This window comes from Physella acuta, unplaced genomic scaffold (genome assembly GCF_028476545.2).
Source record: "Physella acuta isolate Inbredline_101_S28 unplaced genomic scaffold, ASM2847654v3 ptg000414l, whole genome shotgun sequence".
NCBI lineage: Eukaryota > Metazoa > Mollusca > Gastropoda > Physidae > Physella > Physella acuta.
Window position 1 is genome coordinate 154017 of NW_026731933.1, and position 16746 is coordinate 170762.

General features: G+C 39.0%; 1 protein-coding gene across 1 annotated transcript in view; it reads right to left on the minus strand.

The window, feature by feature from the left end:
* LOC131942606 (dynein axonemal heavy chain 7) overlaps positions 1-16746 on the minus strand; it is a 61467-nt gene that overhangs the window by 3150 nt on the left and 41571 nt on the right. The window contains exons 48-61 of the mRNA XM_059302491.1: positions 15851-16014; positions 15383-15536; positions 14496-14687; positions 13907-14040; positions 13485-13617; positions 12925-13203; positions 9645-9890; positions 9206-9295; positions 8685-8861; positions 7768-7929; positions 7000-7200; positions 6158-6319; positions 5227-5412; positions 1496-1633 (exon numbers count right to left, since the gene is read on the minus strand). Coding sequence (XP_059158474.1) covers positions 1496-1633; positions 5227-5412; positions 6158-6319; positions 7000-7200; positions 7768-7929; positions 8685-8861; positions 9206-9295; positions 9645-9890; positions 12925-13203; positions 13485-13617; positions 13907-14040; positions 14496-14687; positions 15383-15536; positions 15851-16014 — 2418 coding nt within the window. The remainder of the gene's footprint in view (positions 1-1495; positions 1634-5226; positions 5413-6157; positions 6320-6999; positions 7201-7767; positions 7930-8684; positions 8862-9205; positions 9296-9644; positions 9891-12924; positions 13204-13484; positions 13618-13906; positions 14041-14495; positions 14688-15382; positions 15537-15850; positions 16015-16746) is intronic.

Below are 16746 nucleotides of genomic sequence, written 5' to 3' on the forward strand. Positions count from 1 at the left end.
GCTACAAACAAAACCAAAAAAAAAAAGAAAATGTAAACAAAATGTCAAATTACTGAGTACTATGAACACGTCAAATGACATGTGTACTGTCAACATGTCAAATGACATGAGTAATGTCAACAAGTCATATGACATGAGTAATGTCAACAAGTCATATGACATGAGTACCTTCAACATATCAAATGACATGTGTACTGTCAACATGCCAAATAACATGAGTACTGTCAACATGTCAAATGACATGAGTAATGTCAACAAGTCATATGACATGAGTACCTTCAACATATCAAATGACATGTGTACTGTCAACATGCCAAATAACATGAGTACTGTCAACATGTCAAATGACATGAGTAATGTCAACAAGTCATATGACATGAGTACCATCACCATATCAAATGACATGAGTACTGTCAACATGTCAAATGACATGAGTATTTTCAACACATCAAATGACACGTCTACTGTCATCAAATCAAATGACACAGGTACCGTCAACAGGTCAAATGACATGAGTAATGTCAACAAGTCATATGACATGAGTACTGTCAACATGTCAAATGACATGAGTAATGTCATCAAGTCATATGACATGAGTACCATCACCATATCAAATTACATGAGTACTGTCAACATGTCAAATGACATGAGTATTTTCAACACATCAAATGACACATCTACTGTCATCAAATCAAATGACACAGGTACCGTCAACAGGTAAAATGACATGAGTAATGTCAACAAGTCATATGACATGAGTACCTTCAACATATCAAATGACATGTGTACTGTCAACATGCCAAATAACATGAGTACTGTCAACATGTCGAATGACATGAGTAATGTCAACAAGTCATATGACATGAGTACCATCACCATATCAAATGACATGAGTACTGTCAACATGTCAAATGACATGAGTATTTTCAACACATCAAATGACACATCTACTGTCATCAAATCAAATGACACAGGTACCGTCAACAGGTCAAATGACATGAGTAATGTCAACAAGTCATATGACATGAGTACTGTCAACATGTCAAATGACATGAGTAATGTCATCAAGTCATATGACATGAGTACCATCACCATATCAAATGACATGAGTACTGTCAACATGTCAAATGACATGAGTATTTTCAACACATCAAATGACACATCTACTGTCATCAAATCAAATGACACAGGTACCGTCAACAGGTAAAATGACATGAGTAATGTCAACAAGTCATATGACATGAGTACCTTCAACATATCAAATGACATGTGTACTGTCAACATGCCAAATAACATGAGTACTGTCAACATGTCGAATGACATGAGTAATGTCAACAAGTCATATGACATGAGTACCATCACCATATCAAATGACATGAGTACTGTCAACATGTCAAATGACATGAGTATTTTCAACACATCAAATAACACATCTACTGTCATCAAATCAAATGACACAGGTACCGTCAACAGGTCAAATGACATGAGTACCTACCACTGTCAGCAGGATGTTGTCAAACAACAGCTGTGTCTCAGCTTGGTCTTTGGTTATCTCAGCATTGGGATGCATGCCAAACACTTCAGGTGAGGCAATCAGAGGGAGGGTCTGGGTGAATGTCAGGTAACTCTCATACTGAAAGGTAGACAGGTAACATTTTAAAGGGAGGGACTGGGTAAATGTCAGGTAACTCTCATACTGAAAGGTGGACAGGTAACATGTTAGTGGACTGGGTAAATGTCAGGTAACTCTCATACTGAAAGGTGGACAGGTAGACAGGTGACATGTTAGTGGACTAGGTAAATGTCAGGTAACTCTCATACTGAAAGGTAGACAGGTAACATGTTAGTGGACTGGGTAAATGTCAGGTAACTCTCATACTGAAAGGTAGACAGGTGACATGTTAGTGGACTGGGTAAATGTCAGGTAACTCTCATACTGAAAGGTAGACAGGTAACATGTTAGTGGACTGGGTAAATGTCAGGTAACTCTCATACTGAAAGGTACACAGGTAACATGTTAGTGGACTGGGTAAATGTCAGGTAACTCTCATACTGAAAGGTAGACAGGTGACATGTTAGTGGACTGGGTAAATGTCAGGTAACTCTCATACTGAAAGGTAGACAGGTAACATGTTAGTGGACTGGGTAAATGTCAGGTAACTCTCATACTGAAAGGTAGACAGGTAACATGTTAGTGGACTGGGTAAATGTCAGGTAACTCTCATACTGAAAGGTAGACAGGTGACATGTTAGTGGACTGGGTAAATGTCAGGTAACTCTCATACTGAAAGGTAGACAGGTAACATGTTAGTGGACTGGGTAAATGTCAGGTAACTCTCATACTGAAAGGTACACAGGTAACATGTTAGTGGACTGGGTAAATGTCAGGTAACTCTCATACTGAAAGGTAGACAGGTGACATGTTAGTGGACTGGGTAAATGTCAGGTAACTCTCATACTGAAAGGTAGACAGGTAACATGTTAGTGGACTGGGTAAATGTCAGGTAACTCTCATACTGAAAGGTAGACAGGTAACATGTTAGTGGACTGGGTTAATGTCAGGTAACTCTCATACTGAAAGGTAGACAGGTAACATGTTAGTGGACTGGGTAAATGTAAGGTAACTCTCATACTGAAAGGTAGACAGGTAACATGTTAGTGGACTGGGTAAATGTCAGGTAACTCTCATACTGAAAGGTAGACAGGTGACATGTTAGTGGGAGGGTCTGGGTAAATGTCAGGTAACTCTCATACTGAAAGGTAGACAGGTAACATGTTAGTCGACTGGGTAAATGTCAGGTAACTCTCATACTGAAAGGTGGACAGGTAACATGTTAGTGGACTGGGTAAATGTCAGGTAACTCTCATACTGAAAGGTAGACAGGTAACATGTTAGTGGACTGGGTAAATGTCAGGTAACTCTCATACTGAAAGGTAGACAGGTGACATGTTAGTGGACTGGGTAAATGTCAGGTAACTCTCATACTGAAAGGTGGACAGGTGACATGTTAGTGGACTGGGTAAATGTCAGGTAACTCTCATACTGAAAGGTGGACAGGTAACATGTTAGTGGACTGGGTAAATGTCAGGTAACTCTCTTACTGAAAGGTAGACAGGTAACATGTTAGTGGGAGGGTCTGGGTAAATGTCAGGTAACTCTCATACTGAAAGGTAGACAGGTAACATTTTAGTGGACTGGGTAAATGTCAGGTAACTCTCATACTGAAAGGTAGACAGGTAACATGTTAGTGGGAGGGACTGGGTAAATGTCAGGTAACTCTCATACTGAAAGGTAGACAGGTAACATGTTAGTGGGAGGGACTGGGTAAATGTCAGGTAACTCTCATACTGAAAGGTAGACAGGTAACATGTTAGTGGACTGGGTAAATGTCAGGTAACTCTCATACTGAAAGGTGGACAGGTAGACAGGTGACATGTTAGTGGACTGGGTAAATGTCAGGTAACTCTCATACTGAAAGGTAGACAGGTGACATGTAAGTGGACTGGGTAAATGTCAGGTAACTCTCATACTGAAAGGTGGACAGGTAACATGTTAGTGGACTGGGTAAATGTCAGGTAACTCTCATACTGAAAGGTGGACAGGTGACATGTTAGTGGACTGGGTAAATGTCAGGTAACTCTCATACTGAAAGGTAGACAGGTAACATGTTAGTGGACTGGGTAAATGTCAGGTAACTCTCATACTGAAAGGTAGACAGGTGACATGTTAGTGGACTGGGTAAATGTCAGGTAACTCTCATACTGAAAGGTGGACAGGTGACATGTTAGTGGACTAGGTAAATGTCAAGTAACTCTCATACTGAAAGGTAGACAGGTGACATGTTAGTGGACTAGGTAAATGTCAGGTAACTCTCATACTGAAAGGTAGACAGGTGACATGTTAGTGGACTAGGTAAATGTCAGGTAACTCTCATACTGAAAGGTAGACAGGTGACATGTTAGTGGGAGGGACTGGGTAAATGTCAGGTAACTCTCATACTGAAAGGTAGACAGGTACTGTGTTAGTGGGAGGGTCTGGGTAAATGTCAGGTAACTCTCATACTGAAAGGTAGACAGGTGACATGTTAGTGGGAGGGTCTGGGTGAATGTCAGGTAACTTTCATACTGAAAGGTAGACAGGTAACATGTTAGTGGACTGGGTAAATGTCAGGTAACTCTCATACTGAAAGGTAGACAGGTAACATGTTAGTTGACTGGGTAAAAATCAGGTAACTCTCATACTGAAAGGTAGACAGGTAACATGTTAGTGGACTGGGTAAATGTCAGGTAACTCTCATACTGAAAGGTAGACAGGTAACATGTTAGTGGACTGGGTAAATGTCAGGTAACTCTCATACTGAAAGGTGGACAGGTAACATGTTAGTGGACTGGGTAAATGTCAGGTAACTCTCATACTGAAAGGTAGACAGGTAACATGTTAGTGGACTGGGTAAATGTCAAGTAACTCTCATACTGAAAGGTAGACAGGTGACATGTTAGTGGACTGGGTAAATGTCAGGTAACTCTCATACTGAAAGGTAGACAGGTAACATGTTAGTGGACTGGGTAAATGTCAGGTAACTCTCATACTGAAAGGTGGACAGGTAACATGTTAGTGGACTGGGTAAATGTCAGGTAACTCTCATACTGAAAGGTAGACAGGTAACATGTTAGTGGACTGGGTAAATGTCAAGTAACTCTCATACTGAAAGGTAGACAGGTGACATGTTAGTGGACTGGGTAAATGTCAGGTAACTCTCATACTGAAAGGTAGACAGGTAACATGTTAGTGGACTGGGTAAATGTCAGGTAACTCTCATACTGAAAGGTGGACAGGTAGACAGGTAACATGTTAGTGGACTAGGTAAATGTCAAGTAACTCTCATACTGAAAGGTAGACAGGTGACATGTTAGTGGACTGGGTAAATGTCAGGTAACTCTCATACTGAAAGGTGGACAGGTGACATGTTAGTGGGACAAACTGGGTGGGGGTAGCAACTGAAAGGTGAACAGGTCTACAGTTCAAGTTAAGTCCCTTTTAAACACAGTGGTTCATGGGACAAATGAAGTAGAGTTCACCTGTTTCTGTGACCTCTGCATAAAGTGATCAACATAATGCACCACTGCCTTTACTTTCGCTATTTCAAGTCAGGTGTCCACTTGTGTAACAGCCTAAAATGTTAGCCAACCATAAACAAAGCAACAAATCAAAGTACTGCTACTCACATCGCCATCTGGTGGGAGTGAGTACCTCTTGTGGGGGTCAAAGTAGTACTCCTCAGCCTCCAGGAGCTCAGGGCAGTAGAATTTAAATAGAATTGTGTTCAGTGTGCGCCTGTCCCAGCCGTCCGTCACACGACCTCCATAGTTACATTCTCCAGTCAGGTAACGTAAGGCTTCAAATTGAACTTCCTGAGGAGAGAATTACTTCCCTTTATTTTAAAACATAAACATAGTTTTCATTTGGTTAAGCAAAATACTGCAGGGAAGTTAGATAAAAAATGGGTCTGTCACTTATTGAGCAACAACAAAAAGACTAAACAAGCAAACTAAAACATTTTAAATTGTTTAGAAACATGCATACACATAATTATGAAATCAATTTAAGAATTTGTAAAATAGACATCATCTCTTTGTGACCAAGACACATGGAGCAAATGAAGTTCATCTGTTTCAACTATTTTGGAATAGTGTGGCCAGCTTTAGTTACCATAATGTGAGTCAGGTAACCATCAGATCTGGGTGGACTCAGGGATGTCCTATGGACTTGAGCCCAATATCTCACCACAAGACTTTCAGGTTGGTAGTCATAATCACTACCATCTGACCACATCGTCCCATAAAACAGACAAGAACAGATCAAATACTTCATAAACACAAGTTGCTGGATAAAAGTTTTGCCACTCACCTCATACCCCAATTGTTGCTAGGACTTGGATAAAACTAACTTTAGCCACTCACCTCATACCCCAATTGTTGCAAGACCCACCTCATACCCCAATTGTTGCTAGACCCACTTCATACCCCAATTGTTGCTAGACCCACCTCATACCCCAATTGTTGCTAGACCCACCTCATACCCCAATTGTTGCTAGACCCACCTCATACCCCAATTGTTGCTAGACCCACCTCATACCCCAATTGTTGCTAGACCCACCTCGTACTGGTTTAAAAACATGTGCAGCTGCAGGACACTGATGCGCAGATCTGTGTCGTTGTACTCGTATGGTATGTTCCAGCCCAGGGGACCAAACTTCTTCCTCTCTTGGACCAGGGCGTGGAAGAAACACAGGGCATAGAGCATCTTCTTGAAAATTTCCTGAAGGTGGAAGAAACGGCTTACAGATTAAAGTTATTGAAATATTCATTGCATTTTCTTAGTTATACAGCAAGCACTCTGTACAGAACAGATAATCCGAGGCAGAGAAAGTAGAGTTAATCTGTTTATGATTTTACTGTATGAAAGGATATGTATTCAGGATTTTGAACCTTTATTTTCCCTGACTTAAGTCAGACCCATCAGAGCTGGGTGTACTCAGTGGAGATGGTTGCACTACAGCAAGTGAACTGAACTAGACACTTTTACATTAGAAATTGTGTACTCCAACGCTCAACCTCATTCTTATTACTAAAGAATAAAGCCTCATGTAAACTTTACTATCTTCAATTTTTAAAAATGTAAAGTTAGTTAAAATATTAGGCAATAGTTAATATGTTAAAATGCACAAATTATTTTTAATTGACCTACAGTTTGTTGACATCCATTACAAAATTCAGGATTTGGGTTGGATTTGTAAGATTTTATAATGTTGAAACGTAATCCATTTGGTGCTTTATCAGTAGTTAATATGCTAGAATGCACAAATTATAGGGACTGTCTAAGAATTTTTTTATAATTGGCTTACAGTTTGTTGGCATCCATTAAAGAATTCAGGATCTGAGATTGGGTCAGATTTATAAGATTTTATAATGTTGAAACGTAATCCCTTTGGTGCTTACATTTTGTTGGCATCCATTAAAGAATTCAGGATCTGAGATTGGGTCGGATTTGTAAGATTTTATAATGTTGAAACGTAATCCCTTTGGTGCTTCGTTGGTCATCTTGACACCATTTTGTAAGATGGTCACTGGGAAAACACTGGATGGGTACGAGGTCAGCCACAGGCGGAACTCTGGGTGGGTCTGGTCTTCTGAAAATTCCTGGGGACATCAGCAAGGAGATTAAGCTTAAAGAATTGAAATCAGCAAGGAGAATATGCTTAAAGAATTGAAATCAGCAAGGAGATTAAGCTTAAAGAATTGAAATCAGCAAGGAGATTAAGCTTAAAGAATTGAAATCAGCAAGGAGAATATGCTTAAAGAATTGAAATCAGCAAGGAGATTAAGCTTAAAGAATTGAAATCAGCAAGGAGATTAAGCTTAAAGAATTGAAATCAGCAAGGAGATTAAGCTTAAAGAATTGAAATCAGCAAGGAGATTAAGCTTAAGGAATGAACATCAGAAATGGGATTAAGCTTAAGGAATGAGTCTCCCATCAAGACACAGCTGGTTTTAAAAATGTTAATTCTCAACCTTGTAAATGAAACTAAGAGAAAATAAAATAAAGGAAATAAATTTGATTTTTTTTTAGAAAGTTAAAAAATTTAAATATTTTGTTCCCTAATATTTGTTTTACTCATCCCATATTTTTAAACTGCCAAACTCAGCCAGTGCCATGTGAAACATTTTTTACAACTACTGTGAAATCAATAGCAAGCACTTTCTTACTGCAGTGATTTTCTCTAGTGTGGGCATCCATGAGGCAGCCAGATGACAGTTCTGCAGGACAACCCACAGCCCGTCTTTACAAGCCTTGTCAATCATTTTTATAGCTATAGGACCTTGACCTTGACCCAGGGACAGGGAGTCAAACTTTTCACCACCCATGTTCTGAAAGGCAACATGGCGACCACTTACAAGAGACAGCACACAGCTACAACAGTGAACAAGTGGCCAACATCAACTTTGGTAATAAATCAATAATTTGCTACAGATCTACTCACCATACTTGCAACATATTAGCCGTTGTGATGTTTAACTATGAGTTATTCAAAGGGCATCAAAAAAGTAGGTTAGGGGGACAGGATTGCAAACAGGGTCTATCATCTTTTCCTGTTCGTGCCCAAGACACATGGGGCAGATGAAGTAGAGTTCATCTGTTTCAGGGACCTCGGCATATGAAGGGATAGTGTGGTCAGCATTATGCCTTTACTTTCCCTAATGCGAGTTAGGAACCCATCAGAGTTGGGTAGACTCAGGGACTGTCTACTGACTTAAACCCTGATTTGAACTCAAAACTTTTGGGTTAGCAGTCCAGCTCTTTACCGATAGGCCACACTGTCTCCATTGCCAGGGTTAAGATAATGCAAAAAAAAAGTTCTGATCCAAAGAAGTAAAAAAAAACAGTAAAAATTTGTCTCAAAATACTACCTGAAAAATATAGTCATGTGAGAATGCGTAAACAGTGAAATAATATGCTTTTCCACCTGCAGGTAACATTTTTATGTTAGGATTAGGGTAGTAACACTAGCAAAAAAATAGATCTGATACACCTCACCAATAGAGTTAGAAGTTAAAATGTGTTGAATACACAACAGTACTTGTGTAATGCACAAATAATAAAATGTTCAGTTCAAAGTTCTCACATTGTCGTCAGCAAACTTGAGTAGAGCCGCCATGGGGTCTGAGCCTGGAGACAGCACAAACAACAGCGGCGTCGTGCAGTTGCTGTCAGCAAACGACTTCGGCAGATCAAACGGTGGGGGCTCGACAAAAACCTTTCCCAGTTTCTCTGTGACGAAGTCCTGCACTGCAGGTATAACCTGGATCAGAGAAACATTTTGGGCTGTTTGCTGATTGGGGCATTCTTTGAAACTATAAATACATTAAAAACTGTACACAAATAGTAGCAATAATTTAAAAATCAATCTTACACATAAAGATTCATTAATAAACCATGTCACAGTAAAAAACAAACAAGATACTGTCTTTTAAATTATTTAGTAAACAATCACTTTATGGAGCACTGCCAATAAATGCTTCTTGTGTCAGAGTACTAATAGAGCAGGACTTTGGGGATACAGATGTAGGTTACATTGTATGAAAAAAATTAAATTAAAGAATGCTCCTGTGATATAAAATGTAAATATTTATAAAAATTTCTCACCTTGTCAAATCTGAAAATTCTCAATATCAGCATTTTTTGGAATGAATTTAATTTTTGCCAGGCACTGGGCATTTGCTCCTTATGGGGTTCCTAGAAAACACACATTATACTGTCTACTTAAAAGAGCTTTTTCACATTTCCGATAGCATATCAATCAACATCTTAAAATATCTTACTCAGAACATTTGTATTTTAACTAATAACTCCATTTTACAACATACTAAATTTATGTAAAATTAAATATTGAGTCAAATAATGTTTTTTTTTTCAAATTAAAAAAATAAAATTTAGATAAATTTATTTTAAAAATTCAAATTTGAAATATAAATCACCAAAAATATAAGCGATTAAATAATAATTTTTTTTTAAAATATTAATACCAAACAATTAAGCTCAGCTAGAAGAAAGAATATAGAAGTTAAAAATAAAGTTTTAATACCAAACTATCATAGATGGTTCTCCAGTCATTGGCCTCCTTGGCAAAAGCATCAGCTATGCCTTTAAAGGGTTCCATCTCATCAACACGGCACAGCTCATCCCAGGAGCGCTGGGGAAGCCACTCTGCTGGTTTTTTCACTGGGTTATCCAGGCCCACGCCCCCAGTTAGGAAGAACCGCCACTCTGATTCAATAATTTCTTTGTTGTGTTTCAAAATGTTCACACACAGCAGAAAAGAAAACAAAAGCTGGAGAAAAAAAAACATGAATGATCTCAATACATTGTAATTTTTTATAAATGGTTGCATTTAGAAAACAAAGGATAAAGTAAATTCTATGATTAGCACACCAAATGACTTTGACAAAAGAGCAGTATGCTAATTTTGACCCTGACATACTTTAGTCTCCAGTAACCCCTGACATATCTTGTCCAACAGTAACCCCTGACATTCTCCAGTAACCCCTGACATGCCTTGTCCTTCAATAACCCCTGACATACCTTGTCCTTTTCAAACAGGCTCCTACACACATTACAATAGAGCAGGTACGTGAAGTGATTGTGCAGGACATACCTTGTCCTACAGTAAACCCTGACATACCTTGTCATACAGTAACCCCTGACATACCTTGTCCTGCAGTAACCCCTGACATACCTTGTCATACAGTAACCCCTGGCATACCTTGTCATACAGTAACCCCTGACATACCTTGTCCTTTTCAAACAGGCTCCTACACACATTACAATAGAGCAGGTACGTGAAGTGATTGTGCAGGACATACCTTGTCCAGCAGTAACACCTGACATACCTTGTCATACAGTAACCCCTGACATACCTTGTCCAGCAGTAACCCCTGACATACCTTGTCCAGCAGTAACCCCTGACATACCTTGTCCAGCAGTAACCCCTGACATACCTTGTCCAGCAGTAACCCCTGACATACCTTGTCCTAAAGTAACCACTGACATCCTTCAGTAACCCCTGACATACCTTGTCCAGCAGTAACCCCTGACATACCTTGTCCTAAAGTAACCACTGACATCCTTCAGTAACCCCTGACATACCTTGTCCTGCAGTAACCCCTGACATACCTTGTCATACAGTAACCCCTGACATACCTTGTCATACAGTAACCCCTGACATACCTTGTCCTTTTCAAACAGGCTCCTACACACATTACAATAGAGCAGGTACGTGAAGTGATTGTGCAGGACATACCTTGTCCAGCAGTAACACCTGACATACCTTGTCATACAGTAACCCCTGACATACCTTGTCCAGCAGTAACCCCTGACATACCTTGTCCAGCAGTAACCCCTGACATACCTTGTCCAGCAGTAACCCCTGACATACCTTGTCCAGCAGTAACCCCTGACATACCTTGTCCTAAAGTAACCACTGACATCCTTCAGTAACCCCTGACATACCTTGTCCAGCAGTAACCCCTGACATACCTTGTCCTAAAGTAACCACTGACATCCTTCAGTAACCCCTGACATACCTTGTCCAACAGTAACCCCTGACATACCTTGTCCTAAAGTAACCACTGACATCCTCCAGTAACCCCTGACATACCTTGTCCAGCAGTAACCCCTGACATACCTTGTCCAGCAGTAACCCCTGACATACCTTGTCCTAAAGTAACCACTGACATCCTTCAGTAACCCCTGACATACATTGTCCAACAGTAACCCCTGACATACCTTGTCCTAAAGTAACCACTGACATCCTTCAGTAACCCCTGACATACCTTGTCCAGCAGTAACCCCTGACATACCTTGTCCTAAAGTAACCACTGACATCCTTCAGTAACCCCTGACATACATTGTCCAACAGTAACCCCTGACATACCTTGTCCTAAAGTAACCACTGACATCCTTCAGTAACCCCTGACATACCTTGTCCAGCAGTAACCCCTGACATACCTTGTCCTAAAGTAACCACTGACATCCTTCAGTAACCCTGACATACATTGTCCAACAGTAACACCTGACATACCTTGTCCAACAGTAACACCTGACATACCTTGTCATACAGTAACCCCTGACATACCTTGTCCAGCAGTAACCCCTGACATACCTTGTCCTAAAGTAACCACTGACATCCTTCAGTAACCCCTGACATACATTGTCCAACAGTAACCCCTGACATACCTTGTCCTAAAGTAACCACTGACATCCTTCAGTAACCCCTGACATACCTTGTCCAGCAGTAACCCCTGACATACCTTGTCCTAAAGTAACCACTGACATCCTTCAGTAACCCCTGACATACATTGTCCAACAGTAACCCCTGACATACCTTGTCCTAAAGTAACCACTGACATCCTTCAGTAACCCCTGACATACATTGTCCAACAGTAACCCCTGACATACCTTGTCCTAAAGTAACCACTGACATCCTTCAGTAACCCCTGACATACATTGTCCAACAGTAACACCTGACATACCTTGTCCAACAGTAACACCTGACATACCTTGTCATACAGTAACCCCTGACATACCTTGTCCAGCAGTAACCCCTGACATACCTTGTCCTAAAGTAACCACTGACATCCTTCAGTAACCCCTGACATACATTGTCCAACAGTAACCCCTGACATACCTTGTCCTAAAGTAACCACTGACATCCTTCAGTAACCCCTGACATACCTTGTCCAGCAGTAACCCCTGACATACCTTGTCCTAAAGTAACCACTGACATCCTTCAGTAACCCCTGACATACATTGTCCAACAGTAACCCCTGACATACCTTGTCCTAAAGTAACCACTGACATCCTTCAGTAACCCCTGACATACATTGTCCAACAGTAACCCCTGACATACCTTGTCCTAAAGTAATCACTGACATCCTTCAGTAACCCCTGACATACATTGTCCAACAGTAACACCTGACATACCTTGTCATACAGTAACCCCTGACATACCTTGTCCAGCAGTAACCCCTGACATACATTGTCCAACAGTAACCCCTGACATACCTTGTCCTAAAGTAACCACTGACATCTTTCAGTAACCCCTGACATACATTGTCATACAGTAACCCCCGACATACCTTGTCATACAGTAACCCCTGACATACCTTGTCCCACAGTAACCTCTAACATCCTCCAGTAACCCCTGACATACCTTGTCTTACAGTAACCCCTGACATACCTTGTCCTCCAGTAACCCCTGACATCCTCCAGTAACCCTGACATACCTTGTCCAGCAGTTACCCCTGACATACCTTGTCCAGCAGTAACCCCTGACATACCTTGTCCAGCAGTTACCCCTGACATACCTTGTCCTTTTCAAACAGGCTCCTACACACGTTACAATAGAGCAGGTATGTGAAGTGATTGTGCAGGTTCTGCAGCCTCTCCTCCAGTACATCGGACCTGTCAGCGTTCTCGATGCTGATGTTGAACAGGTTGATGAACCAGGTGAGAGAGTACTGGTACATGGGGTCAATGTTGGCCAGGTCAGCGATGGAGAAGAAAAGCACCGTACAGTGTATGGCAATGGGGGTGTAGCCCATACGTGCCTCGTCAATTTTTAACTCTGTCTCCTCAGCAAAAGCCTTGTTAAAAGGGAAAATGTGAAAATATGTTTTTAAATCCTTTAAAATTTACATCTCACAAGACAAACAATAAATTTTTAAAATTAGTTTAAGACTAATTTCATTTAAATATCCATGTAATTAATTTAGGAATATTTTAATTATGTTAAAAAATGTATTAAAATATATTTGTACAGAAACTTACATTAATATAGATATATTTATAAATATATATGTACATGTATAGACATACTGCATACATTTCATACATTATACAAATACATAGTTCTAAAGTACTGAACCTGTTTCTCAGAAATCTCATTGGATAATGTCTTGGATGAGGAAAGAATTTTTATGGCCGTCTCATCTTCTAGAATGTTGCCTTCAGAAGTAGACAGTACCTCAAGGATCTTGTCCTCAATTTCCTTCAGTTGTCTGAAAGGTTAATCATCTTTCTGTTTAATTATTTTTTTTTAAATTACTACTCTCTAACTTGTATTGTTAAAAATTTAAAAAAAATGCAGAGAAATAATTTAAATTTAAAAAAAAATTAAGTCAGTTTAATAAAATAGCATATAAGCTGCATAAAATTACAAAATTAAAAAATTTACAGAATTATAAAACACCACAAACATTTTAAGAATGTGATTTTGACTCTTTTTTTATTTTTAAATTTCAATTGGGCAATGATCACCACTTACAAGATGAAACGCTGCAGCCTTACTTTTTGTTTGAAGCACCTTGAATGATCAGCATGCTTTTTTCTTCCTCCAGCTCTGGCCTCTCTTTGGCCACTACAATACCCAGCAGCTGGTCCTGTAGGCCCTCAGGTGTTATCATAAAGTTCAACAAGGTCACCTGGACAACACCAGTAATGGGATTGTGGTGATGCCATCCCATCAATACATGAGGGGATGCCATCTTCACAATATATGTGATGACACCATCCCAATATATGTGGTGACACCATCCCAATATATGTGGTGACGCCATCCCAATATATGTGGTGACACCATCCCAATATATGTGGTGACGCCATCCCAATATATGTGGTGACACCATCCCAATATATGTGGTGACATCATCCCGATATATGGGGTGACACCATACCAACATTATTTATGGTGGAAACATTGCAATTATAAAAATAGTAACATCATGTATACCACGAGTGGACACCATTCCATTAATATATAATTTTATAAATACATGTGGTCTGACACAAATTCTAATATTCAAAACTATGAAACTATTTCATAACAAAATTTGTTGTTACACTGCAACCACAGGTAAACATGAAAACTAGCCCTTACCTTGACAGCCACCTCTGGTAAGTAGTGAGGATTCCTCAAGCTGGTTGTGATGTAGAACTTGAAATCAAAGGAGTACTCAATGGTGGAGTCTCCCAGCTTGATGCACATGGCGCCACCTTGCTTGAACACCTGCTTCAGCAGGAGTGGCTCCAGCATGGGATCTAACTCTTCCTGCACATTCTCCAGCAGAACCTGCAACAAACTACATTTCTTGGACATCGCAGAAGTAAAGCTAATTATTTTTGTTTGAAACATTTAACAAACATTTTTTTGTCTTAAATCCAAACTGGTTTGGGTGTTTTCTAATGGGATCTATAAAAAACAAAACAATTAGCTTTTAAGGAAGGGTACAGAACTAAAAATAAGAATGTCTGTGGTTAATACCTCGTGTGAAAAAAAAAGAAAACATACAATAGAAAATTCTTCCCTGATAAAATTCTGCTTAATGTTCTGACAGAACTGGTATCAAAAAATCTTTTTAAACTAACAACACTATCAAACTAAGACTTTGTTTTTTCTTTGATACTTATAAAACAATAAGACTACAGACTGGTAGCTCGGAGTCTCGAGTTTGAATCCGGGCTCAATTCAGTAGAATGTCCCTGAGTCTACCCAGCTCTGATGGGTACCTAACTCATGTTAGGAAAACAAAGGTGTCTGGGCATAGTGTTTACCACACTATCCCTTCATATCCCAAAGTCACAGGAACAGGTGAACTCTACTTCATTTGCTCAATGGACTGTCAGGTTTGAAAAGGTTTTTTTTATTATAACATAAAGCATCCTACTGTTGGTCAAACCTCACCTGTGTGACAGAGAACAGAAACAGAAAAAAATGTAAACATTACAGTTTGGTAAATCTGTTTTAACCCTAGTCTGTCCACTTACCGGTGTTCCAAACTGAATGCAGTTCTCCAAGTTGCGCACAAAGTCACGGTCAGTGAACTTGACCACGTGGAGGTTGTTTTGTTTTTCCATGTTCTTGATCCACTTGTTGGCTTGACCTTGAGGGTCAATCATCAGTGGCCAACGATTTGAGTTGCTGTTTCAAGATTTATTTTACATGAATTTCTCATTGTAAGACAAGACAGATACATGTTATGTTGCATGGGTTAACAAATTACACACCCATCTGACTGAAATTTTATACAAAAATTGTAGTAATTTTTTTTACATTATAAGATTATGGACTTATCTTATGAAATGGACTTATCTTGTAATGACAAGCAACTAATAATGATATGAACATATTATATAATGATGTGCACATACCTGATAATGATATGAACATATTATATAATGATGTGCACATACCTGATAATGATATGAACATATTAAATAATGATGTGCACATACCTGATAATGATACCATTTTCTAAAGAGAAACTGTCGGTAGGTAGGCCAGCAATGTTCCAGGATCTTATCAACACTTGGTCTCCCAGAGTGTTAATCAGTGAGAAATCCTCGGAGCATCGGATACGCATTTTGCGCACATCTCTCAGCCAGGCCATCGACTCTTCCTAGTCAGGTTTTGATTTTTATTAATAAACTGTACTAGAACCTCATATTAATAGAAAACTATTAACATTTCATGATATTACAAAACTATACTGGCAGCTCATATTATTAGAAAACTATTAACATCTCATGATATTACAAAACTATACTGGCAGCTCATATTATTAGAAAACTATTAACATCTCATGATATTACTAAACTATACTGGCAGCTCATATTATTAGAAAACTATTAACATCTCATGATATTACAAAACTATACTGGCAGCTCATATTATTAGAAAACTATTAACATCTCATGATATTACAAAACTATACTGGCAGCTCATATTATTAGAAAACTATTAACATCTCATGATATTACTAAACTATACTGGCAGCTCATATTATTAGAAAACTATTAACATCTCATGATATTACAAAACTATACTGGCAGCTCATATTATTAGAAAACTATTAACATCTCATGATATTACAAAACTATACTGGCAGCTCATATTATTAGAAAACTATTAACATCTCATGATATTACAAAACTATACTGGCATCTCATATTATTAGAAAACTATTAACATCTCATGATATTACAAAACTATACTGGCAGCTCATATTATTAGAAAACTATTAACATCTCATGATATTACAAAACTATACTGGCAGCTCATATTATTAGAAAACTATTAACATCTCATGATATTACTAAACTATACTGGCAGCTCATATTATTAGAAAACT